Here is a 20917-nt window from a genome sequence, read left to right as displayed (position 1 = left end):
TGCACAATTCCCCCTCAGCTCTCCTCTCTGCACAATTCCCCCTCAGCTCTCCTCTCTGCACAATTCCCCCCCAGCTCTCATCTCTGCACAATCCCCCCCCCCAGCTCTCCTCTCTGTTTAAATCCACCTCAGCTCTCCTCTCTGTACAAATACCCCCCAGCTCTCCTCTCTGTACAAATCCCCCTCAGCTCTCCTCTCTGTACAAATACCCCCCAGCTCTCCTCTCTGTACAAATACCCCCCAGCTCTCCTCTTTGCACAAATCCCTCCAGCTCTTCTCTCTGTACAAATCCCCCCCCCAGCTCTTCTCTCTGCACAAGAACTAAAGGTGCATTATGCAAACCTGAACAGGATTTTTTATTATTATTATTTGTATTTATTTCTATGGGTTGTTTTAACAGTTGTGCTGTTCTATAGTGCCTTAAAAATGTATATAAATCACATTTAAAAATAAATGTGTTCGGTCTAAAGGCGATTTAAATAACGAAAAACGATGGAAACTACAAAGGGACTTGAAATTCGAGGGCCAGATTCACAGAAAAAGTACGCCGGAGTATCTGCTGATACTCCGGCGTACTTTCAAATTTGCCGCGTCGTATCTTTATTTTGAATTCACAAACAAAGATACGACGGCATTTGGCTAAGATCCAACAGGCGTACGCCTTCGGATCTTAGGATGCAATACTTTGGCGCCTGCTGGGTGGAGTTCGCGTAGTTTTCCGCGTCGGGGAATGCTAATTAGCTGTTTACGGCGATCCACGAAGGTACGCGTGTTCGTTGCATTCTCTTACGTCGTCGCTAGTCGGCTTTTCCCGTCGTAAAAATGCGATTGCTATTTAGGTGGTGTAAAATTAGACAGCCCATGTTAAAGTATGGCCGTCGTTCCCGCGTCAATTTTTTTTTTTGCATAAGTCGTCCGGGAATACGAAAGTACGTAACGCACGTCGCCGTTCAAAACATTACGTCGGTGCGACATCATTTTGCGCAAAGCACGGCGGAAAATTTCAAAACGGAGCATGCGCAGTACGTTCGGCGCGGGAACGCGCCTAATTTAAATGATACACGCCCCATTCGGATTAGGCGGGCTTGCGCCGGACGGCTGTACGCTACGCCGCCGCAAGTTTACAGGCAAGTGCTTTGTGAATCAAGCACTTACGCTGGAAACTTGCGGCGGCGTAACGTAAACGGTATACGATACGCTGCCGCAAATCTACATGAATCTGGCCCCAAGTCTTTAATCACATGGCCTTGAAAAAGCACCCTTCATCCCAAAATGATACATCCCTTCCACATGATCATAAATGACATCCCTAAGGATTTAATAACTTTTTTGTGGGCCCCAGGTGTCAGGAAAGTAACTCTGTGGGGATTTGACAATGTTAATATGAACCCTTCTACACAGAATCCAGGGAAGGAACTGAACTTTCATAAAAAAATCATTTAGAAATAAATAATGTAAAAATGTATAACATTTGCATAGACCGACTTCTCTTGCACCTTTTATAGCAGCTTTTTCTTCACGTAATGCTTAAAGGTCAAGTTCTCCAAATCCATTTCACAGCCTTATGTGTGAAGTAATTAGTGAGCTTCTTTTAAAATGTTACAAATTAAAAGCAAAAAAAAAGTGCTAAAATTGCAACATGTTAATGTGTATCTTTAAACCTTAAAAGTTTCATTAAAAGGAATGGAACTCTGGCAGGTGTGCCCACGTAAAAGGCAGGCGGGAGGCAATTAGTGTCCGGTATTGCTTTTAGTCTCCCTGTAGCTGGTCTTTGCACCATTAGGCCCCTTTCACACTGGGGCGGGAGGCGCGGTGGCGGTATAGCGCTGCTAAAAATAGCGGCGCTATACCGTCGAAATTGCCGTGGGATTCGGCTGCTAGCGGTGCGGTATTAACCCCCGCTAGCGGCCGATAAAGGGTTAATACCGCCCGCAATGCGCCTCTGCAGAGGGCGCATTGCGGGCGGTATTACCGCGGTTTCCAATTGTTTTAAATGGAAAGGAGCAGTGAAGGAGCGGTATACATGCCGCTCCCCTCACCGCTCCAAAGATGCTGCTTGCAGGAGATTTTTTTCTCTCCCGCCAGCGCATTGCCTCAGTGTGAAAGCCCTCTGAGTTTTTCAGGCGGTATTTAGGCGCTATTTTTAGCGCTGTACCGCCTGAAAAACTCCTCAGTGTGAAAGGGGTCTTACTGATTACCAAGCCTTGTTCTGCATCTAGTCCATCTAGGCCAGGGGGTCTCCAAACTTTCCAAACAAAGGGCCAGATTGGTCTGGAGGAAAAAAAGGCAAAGGGGAGACATGATCGAAACCTGTAAGTACACCAAGGGGGTGAAAAAGGTTCAAGAGGGCGTTTTTTTTCCAATAGGAAACCAAAATCAAAAACACGGGAACATGACCTCAAACTAACTTTAGGGAAGTTCAAAACTAATTTTAGAAATTGTATTATTTTACCAAAAGGGTATTTTTAAAATAAACTTCCAGCGGAGGTAGTGAGACAGTCAACAGTAAATGGTGTCAGTGGAAGGAATAGTGCCCTGTCATTGGTGTTGATGGGAAGGAATAGTGCCCTGTCATTGGTGTCAGTGGAAGAAATAGTGTCCCATCATTGGTGTCAATGGGAAGGAATAGTGCCCTGTCATTGGTGTCAGTGGGAGGAATAGTGTCCCATCATTGGTGTCAGTGGGAGGAATAGTATCACATCATTGGTGTCAGTGGGAAGGAATAGTGTCCTGTCATTGGTGTCAGTGGGAGGAATAGTGTCCCATCATTGGTGTCAGTGGGAGGAATAGTCAGGCCCGTCGCTACAGGACAGGCAAAACAAACAATTGCTTGGGGCCCCGAGCTGGCCTGGGGCCCCCAACTTCCCCTTCCCAGGCTGTAGCGTGGCCGAACTCCTCTTCCTTCCTCCTCGAGTCCTGTCAGTCCGGCCGGGTACCGTGCGTGGTACAGGAGATTCAGTTTCCTGTTCCCGGCCGGACTGACAGGAAGTGCACACTGAGTGCTCACTTCCTTTCAGTCCAGCCAGGAACACAGGAAACAATCTCCTGTAACGCACGGTACCCGGCCCAGACCGGGCACTCTCTGTTAGGGGACTGGGGACCCATAATGATAGAACATCGGACTGACAGGAGGAAGAGGAGCTCGGCCACGCTACAGCGACAGCCTACAGGGAAGAAGAGGAGGTGAGAATAGAAAAACATAGGGACTAGGGAGGGGGGTGGGAGTAAGAACATGAGTGTAAAAATAAGTGTAGCGCTAACGTAAGTTATGCGTGCGGGGGGGGTGCTTGGGGGCCCCCATTTTGCTTGGGGCCCCCAAATTCCTTCAAACAGCCCTGGGAATAGTGTCCCATCATTGGTGTCAGTGGGAGGAATAGTGCCCTGTCATTGGTTTTAATGGGAGGAATAGTGCCCTGTCATTGGTGTCAGTGGAAGGAGTAGTGCCATGGTGTCAGATTCATTTGGAACTTTCCTTCTGCTACTTATAAGGGGTTGTAAAGATTCACGATTTTTTTCATCTTAATGCATTAATGAATTAAGGTGAAAAAACATCTGATTCATCTGATGCTCCTGCAGACTTTCAGTAGAGCTGCCTGTCCGTCCCTGTCTACAAGGGCCATGCAGACAGGAACATCTTAATGCAAGGGCACTCCTGGGCTCTGCCCAGGGGCCCCAGGTACATTGGCCCCCCCCCCCCACAATAATCTTGCATTACATCATACTTGCCAACAGTCCCAGATTTGCTGGGATAGTCATGCTTTTTACTAAACTGTCCCGATATGCTGCTTTGGTAACATGTTACACCCTGAATATGGGTGAACTGAGCCTTTACTTCTCCAGAAGGTTCTCACAACAGGTCTTGTGTACAGGGTACAATTTGTTTCACATTGGGCAGTGGCAGCCCGTCCATTAGGGCCACCCAGGCGCCGCCCCCTCTATCCACGGCGGCCATATCCTAATTCATGCTCTATGATCCATGGGCGCTACCCCCTATTCATCTGTCCCGCCTTCTTCAGGACTCCGGGCGCATGAATTACAGCGGCGGGGGTGTTTTTTTTTTAAGCACCTGATTAGAGCCAGAGGCTCTAAAAGGCTTCAAAATAGGGTGGGCTTGTGGCGCAGAGAATTGTGCCATGAGCCCATCCAGGTGCTACAACAGCAAATTAATATCCGCTGTTGCAATACTGATCCTCCTTCCGAGCAATCAGAAGTGGGTCACCCGATTGGCTGAAAGGACAGGCGATCCTATTGGATCCCTAGGAGGAGGGGAGGAGACACATGGCAGAAGCGAGGAGGAGAAGACACAGGAGCCTCTGCCAGATGTCCGCCGCTGCCCGATGTGCCTGCCGATGCCCCAATCCCTGGCGCTGTCCGATGTGCCCCCCGATGCCTGATCCTTGCTGATGCCGATGTGCCCACCACCTAGATGGGGTAAGTGCTGGTTTACTGGCACACAGCGGGGGAGGAGAGGGGGTTGAGGTACCATGGGGGGGGGCAGTGGTTGTTTGCCTCCCCCCAAACAAAAAAACACCAGCCGCCACTGCCATTGGGGATGTCCTGGGTGTGACATCTGGGTCACCCTCTACTGTTTTTATTAACAGGGGGAGGAAAAAGTGGAATTCCAGTACAGACGCCATTGTCAGGTCTTTGTCTGAGTTTAAAGACAAATAGGTAGATTCAAGTAGCTGTGCCTAAACTTGCGGCAGCGTTGCTTAGCGTGTTTAGGCTACGCCGCCGTAAGTTAGCTAGGCAAGTACATGATTCTCAATATACTTGCCTGCTAATATACGGCGGCGTAGCCTAAAGCGGGCGGGCGTAAGGGCGCCAAATTCAAATGTCTTGGAGGGGGGCGTGTTTGATGGTAATGAGGCTTGACCTCACGTTTTTTACATTTTTCTTAACTGCGCATGCGCCGGGCGCCTACATTTCCCATTGTGCATTGCGGCTACGTACGCCGAACGGGCCTATTGATTTCGGCGTGGACGTAAACGACGTAAAACCCGATTCGCGGACACCTTACGCAAACGACGTAAAAAATTAAAATCTCGCGGCGGGAACGGCGGCCATACTTTAACATTGTTATTCCACCTAATAGGTGGTATAACTTTAGGCCTGCTAATGCCTTACGGAAACGGCGTAAATCGACTGCGGCGGCCGGGCGTACGTTCGTGAATCGGCGTATCAACTCATTTACATATTCTACGCCGACCGCAATGGAAGCGCCACCTAGCGGCCATCCAAAAAATTGCAATCTAAGATAGGACGGCGCAAGCCGTCGTATCTTAGATATGTTTAAGCGTATCTCTGTTTGAGCATACGCTTAAACATACGTCGGTGTAGATTCTGAGTTAGGTCGGCTTATCTACTGATAAGTTGGCCTAACTCTACCTGAATCTACCTAAAAGATCTCCTGGAATCAGGTCTGACAACCCAATGCAGGGCCCCCAGTCTGATTCAAGCCCCAGCAAGTGACAACAATGATAAACTTTCAGTCTGTGAGGCTTTTTCATACATTCCGGGATGGTTTTAAGACAATGTGATGGAAATAGAAAAAAATAAATAATTGTCTGCTCTGCATAATTTGTTTACTCTTTCTTCTATAGATTTATGATATATGTAGAAATATAGATTTATCTGCTGTATATTATCTATCATTTTTTCCTGTGCAATTCTGCATATATTAAATTTTTTAATTCTACAGTATATACTGTATAAATCTGTATATAGTCCTATTGAAGAATTTAGTGGTACAGGCAGGAATTGCTCTTTCGGAATAACTCTTGCACATTTAGTTGCCTTCCATCACAAGGCTGAGGCAGCTCTTCACTCCTACCATAGATCTGGCTACACGAATGCAGCATTTCCTTATTACCTAGACATGTGACTTTTGGATGAGTATTTCGGACTCCTGTACTAGATGTGGATCCCCCGGAGCATTCGACCGGAAATGTACGATCGCGGCGTCGTACAGTTTAGCTGCTTCGTCGAATCTTCTTAGAACATTCGACAGACACCATAAGCCTTCAATGACAGATTCAAACTGAGGGCCAGATTCAGAAAGAATTACGTTGCGCAGCGGCGGCGCAGCGTATCCCATTTACGTTACACCGCCGCAGGTTTCCAGCGTAAGTGCCTGATTCACAAAGCACTTACCTGTAAACTTGCGGCGGTGTAACGTAAATCCGCTCGGCGCAAGCCCGCCTAATTCAAATGGGGCGGGCACCATTTAAATTCGGTGTGTTCCCGTGCCGAGCATACTGCGCATGCTCCGTCCGTCAAATTACCCGACGTGCATTGCGCTAAATGATGTCGCAAGGACGTCATTGGTTTGACAATAACGTAAATGGCGTCCAGCGCCATTCACGGACGACTTACGCAAACAACGTGAAATTTTAAATTTCGACACGGGAACGACGGCCATACTTAACATTGCTTAGACCACCTAGGAGGCGGCCTTAACTTTACGACACGTATCGCTACGGAAACAACGTACATTTAGATCGACGGGCATTGCGAACGTTCGTGAATCGCCATAACTAGTCATTTGCATATTCTACGCCGACCTCAATGGCCTCGCCACTTAGCGGCCGGCCTAGAATTGCAGCCTAAGATCCGACGGTGTAACACAAGTTACACCTGTCGGATCTTAGGGCTATCTATGCGTAACTGATTCTATGAATCAGGCGCATAGATACGACAATCGTATCTCAGAGATACGACGGCGTATCAGGAGATACGCCGTCGTATCTCTTCTCTGAATTTGGCCCTTAATTCGGATTTTTGGACGAAGGCATTTTTTAATGAAACAAAATAAATAAAAACGAATTTCGAGAGTAACTAAATAAATGTATTTTTCAGAAGAAACCGAAATTCACATGTCTATTGGAAACTGCTGGCTATTTACCATATACATTATACTGTACAACTCACAGCATGGCTCAGCCCCCCCCCCCCCTTGCACTTACAAGACATGGAGGGATTGAACAACATTACGAGTTGCATGGTTATGGCTAATAAATGGCCGACAGCTTCCAGTGATGTTTGCTGGACAACTAGAACAAGGACAGAAGCCAAGCATGGTGCTATGTATTGTACAGGACGCCAAGGTTGGGTCCTGAATGGGTGTGCTACAGTATATAGCACCAATATTTGGGGTATGGTCACTTTAATGCAGGGTTTGACAAATTTGCTTGGGATCTAGGAGCCAGCTAAAAAAGTTAGGAGCCAGAAAACGCACCCCGTCCCGACAAGCTTGCGCGCAGAAGCGAACACATACGCGAGCAGCGCCCGCATATGTAAACGGTGTTCAAACCACACATGTGAGGTATTGCCACGATTGGTAGAGCGAGAGCAATAATTCTAGCCCTAGACCTCCTCTGTAACTCAAAACATGCAACCTGTAGAGTTTTTTTAAACGTCGCCTATGAAGATTTTAAAGGGTAAAAGTTTGTCGGCATTCCACGAGCGGACGCAATTTTGAAGTGTGACATGTTGGGTATGAATTTACTCGGCGTAACATTATCTTTCATAATATTAAAAAAAAATGGGGATAACTTTACTGTTGTCTTACTTTTTTATTTAAAAAAAAAGTGTAATTTTTTTCCCAAAAAAGTGCGCTTGTAAGACCGCTGCGCAAATACAGCGTGACAGAAAGTATTGCAACAATCTCCATTTTATTCTCTAGGGTGTTAGGATAAAAAATATATATAATGTTTGGGGGTTCTAATTAGAGGGAAGAAGATGGCAGTGAAAATAGTGAAAAATAGTGAAAAATTACATTAGAATTGCTGTTTAACTTGTAATGCTTAACTTGTAATACCAACGGCCACCACCAGATGGCGCCAGCTCACAAAACCTTCCTTCAAAGCCAAGTCGCCAGGACACTATTTCTAGTCGCCATGGCGACCTGGCGACTGGGATTTGTCGAGCCCTGCTTTAATGGAAGTGCAGTAGTGTTCAGGGGGTCACCCAGAATGGGTGAGGAATTCCCGGGAGTAGAGTCAATCAGGAGAGGACTGACTCGCAGTCCTCTTTGTTTTAATAGAGAGTTGTTTGAGACCCGAAATTTCAGGGGCTCTGACGTGATATTCGGGTGGGAAAGAGCCTCCACCCTTGACCACAGGGATTCAGCACACACAGGGGGTAAAGGCCTCCAGGAAGCAGCTCATAAAAGTAGTGCTAGAGGTGTGGTGGTGAGGAGGAGAAGGACCTGTGTTGGTGATCTGTGGATCTGATGGAGGCTGCCAAATGATTAAACAAGGACTCCTAAAACCCTGGGGTGAAGACCCGTCCACAAACTGTAATGCCGCGTACACACGATCGGAAATTCCGACAAGAAAAGTCTGATGTGAGCTTTTGGATGGAAATTCCAACTGTGTGTATGCTCCATCGGACTTTTGCTGTCGGAATTTCCACCAACAAAAGATTGAGAGCCGGTTCTCAAATTTTCAGACAGAAAAAATTATACTCCCCCAAACTTTACAGTATGTATAGGTACATGAGTTACATGGCTTTTTATTGTTCATTGAGTGTCTCTAGGAGGAACTTTCACTTTGATAACAGTCAGGTGGTTGGTGATTGTTTCTTTCTTGACAAAATGGAATGGAATGTATGACATGGTGGCCCTAATACATGAAGCTTCCTATACACTTAAGATGTGCTACAGAGTGCCTAAGGTATGCAAAAAACAACATAATACTGATTAAGAAGCCACTTTAGCATGCTTTAACCACTTAAGCCCCGGACCAAAATGCAGCTAAAGGACCAGGCCCCTTTTTGCAAATCGACACTGCGTCGCTTTAACTGACAATTGCGCGGTCGTGCGACGTGGCTCCCAAACAAAATTGACGTCCTTTTTTCCCCACAAATAGAGATTTCTTTTGGTGGTATTTGATCACCTCTGCGTTTTTTTTTTTTGCGCTATAAACAAAAATAGAGCGACAATTTTGAAAAAAATTCAATATTTTTTACTTTTTGCTATAATAAATATCCCCCAAAAATATATAAAAAAAATGTGTTTTCCTCAGTTTAGGCCGATACGTATTCTTCTACCTATTTTTGGTAAAAGAAAATCGCAATAAGCGTTTATCGGTTGGTTTGCGCAAAATTTATAGCGTTTACAAAATAGGGGATAGTTTTATTGTATTTTTATTAATTTTTTTTTTTACTACTAATGGCGGCGATCAGCAATTTTTTTCGTGACTGCGACATTATGGCGGACACATCGGACAATTTTGACACATTTTTGGGACCATTGTCATTTTCACAGCAAAAAATGCATTTAAAATGCATTTGATCTGCTAACCATTTTAAATTTTGATCTGTTCCACTGCCTGTGTGTTTTTTTTAGTTGTTGCTGTATTGTTGTTCTCGGCGCATCAAGGCCTACGAGTAACTGACTGCGTTTTGTACCATTTTGTACTTTTAAGAATTTTAATAAATAAATAAATAAATAAAATGCATTGTTTACTGTGGAAATGACAGTTGCAGTTTGGGAGTTACCCACAGGGGGCGCTGATGGGGTTATGTGTGACCTGAAGTGTGTTTACAACTGTAGTGGGGTGTGGCTGTAGGTGTGACGTCATCGATTGTGTCCCCCTATAAGAGGGAACACACGATCGATGACGCCGCCACAGTGAAGAATGGGGAAGCCGTGTTTACACACAGCTCTCCCCGTTCTTCAGTTCCGAGGACCGATCGCGGGACTCCAGCAGCGATCAGGTCCGCGGGTCCCGCGGTTACGGTGCTTCGGAACGGGCCTGCGACCCCACGGCTGGGCTTAAAGAGCAACGTACATATACGTTAATGTGCCCAGCCGTGCCATTCTGCCGACGTATATCGTCGTGCAGCGGTCCTTAAGTGGTTAAGCACACTTTAAAGTGCTATAAGTGCTACTTAAATGTTGCTGAACCAAGGCCAATGACTGATATGCATCAATGGCCTCAATGAATAAATATAAGTGCTTTGGGCAGTCACCACTGACTCATTCACCTTCTTGAGGGTCAACAAAAATGGCCTCCCTTTTTTTTTTTTTAATACTTTGTGACGCAGAACGCTCTTTTCATGGCTATCTGCTTCATTATAACATAACACCTGGTAACAAAACCTCTAAAAAAAGTATTTTTTGTTCTTTAGAACAACTTACCATTGCTAGCAAATATGAGATTTTTGCTTTACAATTCTAGTCTGGACTACACAGCTTACATTTCCTAAATATTACGTATATATTTGCCTAAGTGTATGAGTGAAATATTATACCATATTGGGCAATATACGGCTTTTGTTTTCTTCAGCGCCGGGTTGCAGGAGGACTTTTGGTCCAAACCATTTTCAGGTGGCACCATGGCGCTTACAACATTTGCCATAACTATCACTGGCTATTGGTAAGGTCTCTGTCATCCACAGGGCACCATCTTTTTTTTTTTTTTGGTGGCCCAACTCAAAAAGGCAAATCCATTGTTGGCGCCTGGAACCTTGTGTATGGGTCGCTTCGTAACAGCGGTTGCAGACTTGATCCTTTGAAGACTGTGAGGCACATATTTAAGAGATTGCGTTGAGTAGACCATATGAACCAAAAACCAAGTCCGGAGGTGATCCAATTCTAAGACCGTAAAAACCTGAATAAGAAACCATGCTCACAGGTGGATCTGATTGTAAGACTGAGGGGTGAGCTGCTTAGACAGCCTGAAATAGCCACAACGATGTTCGATGAGAAGGAAGCGAAGTTCACTCCTGTGTCGGGTGTATTTCTTTTCCAAGGAAAAGGCTGTAAAGAATCAGCTAAAAAGAGCCCAAAAAAAAAATAGGAGAAAATAATATTGTAGAAATCCAGTCTATTAAATAAAATACTCCTTTTTGCACTCGCTCACTGTGTTTTGTAAGTCCATCTCGTTTCGGTAGGGGTAGTCTATGTTTCCGGAATACTCTTTCTCCTTAGGTTGGCTTTTGCCGTGTGTCTTTTTATGTTGGTAAAGGATCTTGATCATTATTGCCGCAATGCAAAAAATGACGAATACCGTTATCGCTATCACACCTATAAAGGAAACACAAACATTATTTATGGTCGTTACCCTCTGAGAGAGAGATGTGGATCACATAAACACGCGACAAGACTTACAACATAAATAGACCTGAAGTGTGCCTTGGTGGTCTGGTCAGTATGCCAAGAAAAGGGGGCATACCCAAGGTAAGTAATGGGTAGTTAATTGAAGAAGGATATGCTGAGAAGTGCCCTGAAAAAGGGAAGGGCGGGAGGGTGTCGAATGCGATTGAAAGCGCAGACTCACGGACATGAGGTGAGCTGGGAAGAGTCGGCCCAGTGACGTGTAGTACCGCACACTGAACCGACAAAGAGCATGTGTGAGTGGGCTGCTTAAATACCCTCCGGGCTCCTCCCATAAACTCAGGCCACCATACTGGCCTTCTTATATATATCACCACGTGGCCTTGTTAAAGCATATGTACAGTCATCCTCATTTTTTTTTTTTAAAGCGTTATTTTAATGGTCTAGAAAAAACAGATAGGTAGATTCAGTAACATTGCCCCAACTTTGCGGCGGCGTAGCTTAACCACTTCCAGACCTGCGCACGACGATGTACGTCCATTTTTTAAAGATTGATATCTCGGTAACGGCAGCAGCTGCTGCCACAACCGAGGTATCAATCTTTAGTGTGCGCGGTCTGGTAAACGATAACGGCGGTCTCCGCGGCGGATTCGCCGCGAGATCGCCGTTATCGGTGGAGGGAGAGGGCCCCCCCCCCTCTCGCGCCCTCCCCCGCTTACCAGAGCGGCGGAGGAGATCGCGACCGTTCGGGAGCTGAGCGGGGACGAGACTGAAGGAAAAATCTACTTCGCCCGTCCCCCTAGCTCTCCTGGGCGGAAGTGACGTCAAAACGTCAGTCCCGCCCAGCCTCTTAAAGACACAATTTTTTTTTTTTGTCATTTGAAAAAATGACATTTCCCAATTTTTTTTTTTTTTTTTGCATTTAAGCCCAAATATGAGATCTGAGGTCTTTTTGACCCCAGATCTCATATTTAAGAGGACCTGTCATGCTTTTTTCTATTACAAGGGATGTTTACATTCCTTGTAATAGGAATAAAAGTGATCAATTTTTTTTTTCAGTGTAAAAAGTAATAAAATAAATAAAAATAAATAAGAAAACAAAAACATTTTTTGAGTGAGGTATCGCCGCGATCGTTAGAGCGAGAGCAATAATTCTAGCCCTAGGCCCACTCTGTAGCTCAAAAAATGCAATCTCTAGAATTTTTTAAACATCGCCTATCGAGATTTTTAAGGGTAAAAGTTTGACGCCATGCCACGAGCGGGCGCAATTTTTAAGCGTGACATGTTGGGTATCATTTTACTCAGTGTAACATTATCTTTCACAATTTATAAAAAAATTGGGCCAAATTTATTGTTGTCTTATTTTTGAATTCAAAAAAGTGAATTTTTTCCAAAAAAAGTGCGCTTGTAAGACCGCTGCGCAAATACGGTGTGACAAAAAGTATTGCAATGACCACTATTTTATTCTCTAGGGTGTTAGAAAAAAAAAATATATAATGTTTGGGGGTTTTAAGTAATTTTCTAGCAGAAAAAAATGTTTTAGTCTTGCAAACACCAAATCTGAAAAACACCTAAGGTCTGGAAGTGGTTAAGGAATTTAGGCTACGCCGCCGTAAGTTAGCTAGGCAAGTACATGATTCACAATGTACTTGCCTGCTAAGTTACGACGGCGTAGCCTAAATCGGCGGGCGTAAGGGCGCCTAATTCAAATGTGTTGGGGGGGGGCGTGTTTAATGCTAATGAGGCTTGACCTCACGTTTTTTAAGTTTTTTCTATACTGTGCATGCGCCGGGTGCCTACATTTCCCAGTGTGCATTGCGGCTACGTACGCCACACGGGCCTATTGATTTTGACGTGGATGTAAACGACGTAAATCCCGATTCGCGGACGACTTACGCAAACAACGTAAAAAATTTGAATCTCGCGGCGGGAACGGCAGCCATACTTTAACATTGTTATTCCACCTAATAGGTGGAATAACTTTAGGCCTGCTAATGCCTTACGGAAACGGCGTAAATCGACTGCGGCGGCCAGTCGTACGTTCGTGAATCGGCGTATCAACTAATTTACATATTCTACGCCGACCGCAAAGGAAGCGCCACCTAGCGGCCAGCAGAAATATTGCAATCTAAGATAGGACGGCGCAAGCCGTCGTATCTTAGATATGTTTAAGCGTATCTCTGTTTGAGCAAACGCTTAAACATGAGTCGGCGTAGATTCTGAGTTAGGTCGACTTATCTACTGATAGGCCGGCCTAACTCTACCTGAATCTACCTATAAGTTTTTTTTCAACCCGATTATTGTTAAAACGGCCTTGCCTACACACGGTCGTGAAAAAAAAAAATGCTCTAGCAAAGCGCGGTGACGTACAACACGTACAACGGCACTATAAAGGGGAAGTTCCAATGCGGATGGCGCCACCCTTGGGGCTGTTTTTGCTGATTTCGTGTTAGTAAAAGACGATTTGCACTTTTCAGTCTGTTACAGCGTGATGAATGTGCTTACTCCATTACGAACGCTAGTTTTACCAGAACGAGCGCTCTCGTCTCATAACTTGCTTCTGAGCATGCGCGTTTTTTTTCACGTCGTTAAAGCCCACACACGACTATTTTTTACGACGTTAAAAACGACAACGTTAAAAACCTTGTGAAAATTTAGAGCATGTTCTAAATTTTTAACGGACATTTTTTTTACGTTGTGCAAAATGCTCTGGAGCCCACGTTTTTAAACAACTTAACCCCCAGGCCATATTGCTGGTCAAAGACCAGAGCACTTTTTGCGATTTGGCACTGCGTCGCTTAAACTGACAATTGCGCGGTCGTGCGACGTGGCTCCCAAACAAAATTGGCGTCCTTTTTTTCCCACAAATAGAGCTTTTTTTTGGTGGTATTTGATCACCTCTGCGGGTTTTTTTTTTTTGCACTATAAACAAAAATAGAGCGACAATTTTGAAAAAAATTCTATATTTTTAAATTTTTGCTGTAATAAATATCCCCCAAAAATATATAAAGAAAAATATTTTTTCTTCAGTTTAGGCGTATACGTATTCTTCTACATATTTTTGTTAAAAAAAAATCGTAATAAGCGTTTATCGGTTGGTTTGCGCAAAATTTATAGCATTTACAAAATAGGGGATAGTTTTAATGCATTTTTATTAATTTTTTTTTTTTTTTACTACTAATGGCGGCGATCAGCGATTTTTTTCGTGACTGCAACATTATGGCGGACACTTCAGACAATTTTGACACATTTTTAGGACCATTGTCATTTTCACAGCAACAAATGCATTAAAAAACCTGGCCGGGTCCTTTAGCTGCCTAAAGGTCCGGGTCTTAAGTGGTTAATGACTGCATACCATAAAGCCTTACTATTTTACAATCCGCCGCCGCTCCGCATAGTTATTCAAAAAAGATAGTTTATAAAACTATGTCCACACCGTTGTCATTTTGCTTGTGGGCATTGTGAAGCCCACAAGCACTTAGGGCCATATCCTCAAAAGAGATACGACGGCGTATCTACTGATACGCTGTCGTATCCCTGTTTCTATCTTTGGAACTGATCCACAGAATCAGTTTCCAAGAGATAGACAGAAGATCCGGCATGTGTAATTGAATTACACTGTCGGATCTTAAGGATGCAATTCTAGGCCGGCCGCTAGGTGGCGAGGCCATTGCGGCCGGCGTAGAATATGCAAATGAACACTTACGGCGATCCACGAACGCTCCGACGGGCCCGTCGCTCTAATGCTACGTCGTTTTTTACGTTGAGTTGCGCCGTGTAAAAATAGGGCTGAGTCCTATTTGACTAAGCCCTATTAAGTATGGCCGTCGTTCCCGCGTCGAAAATTCAAACTCTACGTCGTTTGCGCAAGACGTCCGTGAATGGCGCTGGACGCAATTTACGTTACCGTCTAAGCAAATGACGTCGGAGCGACGTCAGTTAGCGCAATGCACGTCGGGTAAGTTACCCGACGGAGCATGCGCAGTACGTCCGGCGCGGGAGCGCGCCTAATTCAAATGGCACTCGCCCCATTAGATTCGGCACGCCTTGCGCCGGACGGATTTGAGTTACACCGCCGCAAATTTCCAGGTAAGTGTGTTGTGGATCGATACCTAACTTAGGAAATTTGCGGCAGTGTAACTTAAATCACTTAAAGCGGAGGTTCACCCAAAAATCCACTTTTTGACATTAGCTGTAGCATACTGCTAACATCTGCAGTATGCTGTTTTTTTGTTTTTTTTTTACTTGTACTTATCGTTATATGAGCCCTTGTTTTCCGGCTCCGAGCCGGGAATCCTGCGGGGAATGGGCGTTTCTAAGCGAAGAGGAGTTGATTGACGGCTGCTAAGGCGCGTCTTGGCCTCTGTTTAATCTTCAACTGCCATGATGCTGCACATGTGATCAGTTATGACACCAGCCATTGGATGGTTTGACAGTTTGGTTGAGAGCACAACCAATGTGACAGTTAGCATTCCCGGCATGCCAGGAATGTAACTGCTTTTTCAAACTGTTAAATTGATGGGTTTACTTCCGCTTTAAGGATGCTGGAATGTTCATTTTGAGGGTGAACCTCCGCTTTAAGTTACGTTGCGCTGCGGGGCGGTGGATTTGGCCCTTACTTCCTGGAAGTCTTGGATGGGGAGTGATAATTGGACAGCGCACTGCATCCTGGGAAATGATGACACACATTTCCCAGGAGCATCAGAGGGAGATGATGTCAGGATCCTAGGTGATTCCAAAGGCAGATTTTGTGGGACCGCTCAGCAACAGGCATTTCCAGATGAGTAAAACATTTTTTTTTTTTACTTTTTTTCTTTTTTTAGGTCTAATGAGCACAATAATGAAACAAAAAATTGGGATGGAAAGTCCAGAAAATAAAATTTTTCAAGAAAACTGTTATTGTTTATAAAATGAAATTTCCAGGCTTTGTAGGTTCATATAGACCATCAAATACTTGGCCAAACCGTGACTTCATTGACAGCTTTCCAATAGGACTGACACCAAACTCTGGAATATTAATGTTTCTCGAGGAACCCGAGTGATTGCTGATGGCACCCGGACTCGGTGAAGGACTTGGCAGCTGCCATCCCTGCTGATGTGCACAGGAATTAATTTACTACAGGCAGTTATGACCTTCTCACTACAGTGGCTGGGAGAAGGCTGAGGGGTTGATAGGTAAGAAACGGTGATAGATGGCTTGTCACCGGCTATGAGGAAAGATAAGATGTTCCGTGAAACTTCCAGCCTAGAACAAAGGCCATTAACGAGATATATAAGTGTGTTTAAGATTCTGGTGGATCGTGTGGGAGTAGGGCTATAAATGTATAATGATAAAAGAAACTAACCATAAAAGAAACAGAATATATCGCAAACATTTTGTTTTATAATATAAAGGTACATGCCACCGAAAATTAAAAAGATTTGCATTGAGTTTTGAATAGGAAGCACCGAATACATACTTATAGCTGGATTCAGGTAGATTGCCGCATCTTTGAGGCGGCATAGCGTACCGTATTTACGCTACGCCGCCGTAAATCAGAGAGGCAAGTGCTGTATTCACAACGCACTTGCCTCCTAAGTTACGGCGGCGTAGCGTAAATGGAGCCGGCGTAAGCGTGCCTAATTCAAATGAGGGGGCGTGTTTTATGTAAATGATTGGTGACCGGACGTGATTGACATTTTTTACGAACGGCGCATGCGCCGTCCGTGTACATATCTCAGTGTGCATTGCTCCAAAGTACGCCGCAAGGACGTATTGGTTTCGACGTGAACGTAAATTACGTCCAGCCCTATTCACGGTCAGGCAGAAACAGGAGGGGCTTCAGAGGATGGTCAGTAGGTAGATCCTAGTCAAGAGTTGGAAGAGAGCTGGCATTGGGAAAACTTCCCAACCTCCTACCCTTCTTTAGTTTTGGTGGATAATTTTGATGGGACAGTTATGGGTTTGGTCTGGGTATGTCAGCTGACAGGATACAAGGTCTTTGAAGGTGCCCATTATGGGCAAAATGTACAGTAGGGACCTGTCTTGGGTATCGCTTTATTTTGTGTTTTTCAGTGACAACATGCTGTAGATCGTTCATGGTAGTATCTGTGATTATTGGTGTTATTGTCTCTGAGTCAGTGTTGCAGTGCATGTATGTACTACTGTATGTTAAGTAGAGAAGCCTACAAGGACCTCGGGGCTCCATTCACACTGTACAGAGACCCGAGGTGCCAGATAGGTTGATGTTAGGAGCGTGTAGCGTTCCTGCTCCATCATAGCTGTTGGTTTCAGCATCCTGGTTTTGGCTATGATAGATTCTCCCTATCTGTCTGTCCACCTGTAAGGTGATCGATGCAGCCAGTCTCTGGGTGGAGACCAAACCTGATTTAAGCCAGCAAAGTCTTCACGCTCATGCTTGTTGTGATATCGTGTGAAATACGTGCTCAAGCTCTCTGTCTCTCCTGCTCTGCTGCTTGGATTCCCCTGTTTATGACCTCGGATCTGATATCGACTACTCTCTGAACTCTGCCTGCCTTTTGACTACCCATTGGACCTTGACAACCAGGGCCGATCCTAGGGTCACAGGCGCCTGGGTGCAGAAATATTTCTGGCGCCCCCACATGGGCATGGTAATTTTACCAACTCCTCCCTTACAAATGTTTCTATGGCAATGACTCAACCACAGAGATGCTCCCTCACAAAGTCTTCATTACCCTGGGATCCTTACATGATCTCTTAACAATAAACAAAATACAGGAAGAGAAGCAGAGTACTTTATTGGGACCTGGAGGGGGGCCTCTCTGATGGACACAGAGAGGGCTTCTGTTAGAGAGTCTGTTAGAAAGAGCCCTCAGACATACTACAGACATGATACAGGAGACGGTCAGAAACTGCAGACATGATACATGAGACGGTCAGAGACTGCAGACATGGTACAGGAGACGGTCAGAGACTGCAGACATGGTACAGGAGATGGTCAGAGACTGCAGACATGGTACAGGAGATGGTCAGAGACTGCAAACATAGTACAGGAGATGGTCAGAGACTGCAGACATGGTACAGGAGATGGTCAGAGACTGCAGACATAGTACAGGAGACGGTCAGAGACTGCAGACATAGTACAGGAGATGGTCAGAGACACATCAGTTCTGGACAGACACACCCCTATGCTCAGAACACTAGTTCTAAATGGACACAAACAAGGAGAGAAGGAGGGAGGGGAGAACTCTGCCATTTCGGCGCCCCCACCTCTGCAGGCGCCTGGGTGCAAAGCACCCTGTGCACCCTGCCTAGGATCAGCCCTGTTGACAACTCTGAACCTTGTCTGCCTTGTACCTGGACTGTCATTGAACCTCTCTGTCTGTCTGCCCCCCACAAGTACCTGTTTGCTTTGCTCAGCTTGTGCCTGTCCTGGCAGGGTGACCACACACTATAGCATTGTGTATAGGACCTGGGGGCAACCGAGTACTGGTAGGCCTGCTTTCCTTATGGGAAAGGAGGCTGCTATAGTTGAGGAACACAGAAGCCAGCTATAGTGTCTGACCGCCTGTGTTAGGGGTAAGTGTGACAGTTGATAGTTGTATTTGGCTCAAACACTTGAGTGCTGGGCACTTGCCACAGACTTATTATTATGCTGCACTTTGGGTGGGGATGGGAGTGACAAATATCTCAATAACTAAATGATTAAAATTGTTAAGGTTAAACTTCCAGGCATTTTTTGTTTTTGGGAGCGGGGTAGTGATATATTTTGAAGTGCCAAAACTGGTGTACCTCCAAGATTACTAAGCACGCTATAAATCAGAGACACATAACATATGAGAAAATATGACCTCCAATAACAGCCGGACCGCTTTTCACTTCTTCATCTGTCAGGGGTTCTCGGTCATCCGTCTTTCCAAAAGAATCTAAAACAAAGAGATCAGCAAATATATTCATTTCGTGAACTGTCAATCAAAATACAGATTAGGCAACACTAGCTGTGATTTGTATGAGGTATAGGGATACTGTGGGGTTTGCACGCTCTCCAATCCAATCCTTTGTGCCTGGGGAGGTTCCTAGAGAGCGGGTCTAAGCTGTTGATTTCTCTTCTAGTAAATTACAATGACATCAATGTAGGGGTTATTATTGTGGTCTCTGGTACCAATGTTGGGGGTTATTATTGTATTGATTGACACCAATGACAATGATGGGGATATTGTAGTCATTAACACCAATGCTGGGGGTTATTATTGCAGTCTTTGGCACCAATGCTGGGGGTTTTGATTATGTCCACTGACAACAAAGATGAGGGTTATTATTGATGTCTTTGGCACCAATGCTGAGGGTTATTATTGTGGTCTCTGACACCAATGCTGGGGGTCTTGATTGCAGACACTGACAACAATGCGTGATACTAGTGCAAAAATAATGTGCAAGTATACTTGCACATTATTTTTGCACTAGTATCACTAGTGCACTAGTATCACTGATACCCTCTGCATCTGCCAGAGGGCGTATATATTAGACCCTTCCTCAACAGGCGGGTCTACACTGGCGCCACACTTTTTACCGTTTTACTTTACAATTATCCTTTTGTTGTGTTGGCAGCCTAAATTTTTGTATTTCTTTAGTTTTGCGCAATTTTATATATATATATAGATTTTAAACGTTTACTTAAGACAGATATTTCACCTTCAGTACAGAAAATTCTGCTGCTCACGAAAAAAAGAAAAAAAAAAGAAAAGGAGCGTGTCTATAATCTGATACCATAAATTATTGTATTATCCGTATTTACACTCTCCCTGGAGATTTCCTTTAATGACACACAACAGGTTGGACACGTTGGCGTGTTTAGATATTGCAGTCACAAATTCCTTCTCATGTCCTTCCCCTTCACAGCGGTCCTGCATAATCCTAGCCTGCCGTTGCCGTTCGGCGAGATTTATATCTGTCAGAGTAATTAGCGATGTACGGCATATTTCTGCATAATTATGTGGCTGTGTCTTTCATGGAGTAACCTCTTCAGATTCTCCACCAGCTGTATTACCCATTTTCAGCCTCTTCCCACTCTCATAAAACCACTTTAGCGGGATCCATCCCTCAATAATGATAGTAACTGCCTATTATTAGTACTGTCCTTTGTATCGCTGTACTGTGGGCTGAGCTAGATTTATCACACTTGGATTTAAAAATATCGCTACAAAATGTAAGCATTGGCAAAGGGTATTTGTTATCTAGTGTGTTAAAGAGACCCTGTCACCAATGTAAAACATTAAGCACAAAAAAAGCGAAAAAAACAACATCCAAACCCCTGATGTCTTGCGTTTTGTTTTTTGTTTCTTTTAAACCTTGAACTCTTTACACCTTTCATGAGCTTCCTACTGTATTTAAGCTATGCCTTTGCTCTTCCTGTTTGCCAGATTATTGTGCTCTCTCTAGCCAATCTCTTGCTCTTGTCACTTCTGCTGCTGTCCTTATCTTTGCTACCACTCAACTTGTTCCTCGACTATGCTTCTACTTGATCCCAACCTGCAATCATGTACTACTGACCTTTGGCTTGTTTACTGGCTATCACCCGATCCCTACCTGCTAGATCTGCTACTGGACCCGGCTTGCTTACTTCTTGGTGTGGCGATCCTGAGGACCGCAACCTGTTACTAACACACAGCAAATCCTATCTTCATTATCAGGAGCTCTGGTGAATACTGGTTAGTGCTTAGACCTCGCGCGTGCCCACGTCATCTGACAGGAAGGTCTGCTTGAATACCTATCCTGCAGGTCGGTGGGATTCTCTCTACTGCTATATCTACTGGTCTCTGAGCCTGACCCCTAACTGCGGCAACATCAATGGATGACTTTCTTCTCTAACCTGGGTATGCACACCCAGGACCGCT

General features: G+C 44.8%; 1 protein-coding gene across 1 annotated transcript in view; it reads right to left on the bottom strand.

Moving 5' to 3' along the window:
• Nucleotides 1–9822: 9822 nt before the first annotated feature.
• Nucleotides 9823–20917, bottom strand: part of CNTNAP5 (contactin associated protein family member 5) — a 373233-nt gene continuing 362138 nt past the window's right edge. The window contains exons 22-23 of the mRNA XM_040358233.1: nucleotides 18875–18949; nucleotides 9823–11032 (exon numbers count right to left, since the gene is read on the bottom strand). Of these exons, the coding sequence (XP_040214167.1) occupies nucleotides 10836–11032; nucleotides 18875–18949 (272 nt within the window). The 3' untranslated portion in view covers nucleotides 9823–10835. The remainder of the gene's footprint in view (nucleotides 11033–18874; nucleotides 18950–20917) is intronic.

Source organism: Rana temporaria, chromosome 6 (genome assembly GCF_905171775.1).
Source record: "Rana temporaria chromosome 6, aRanTem1.1, whole genome shotgun sequence".
NCBI lineage: Eukaryota > Metazoa > Chordata > Amphibia > Anura > Ranidae > Rana > Rana temporaria.
Note: the sequence above shows the minus strand (reverse complement) of the source record. Positions and strands in the feature narration are given on the sequence as shown.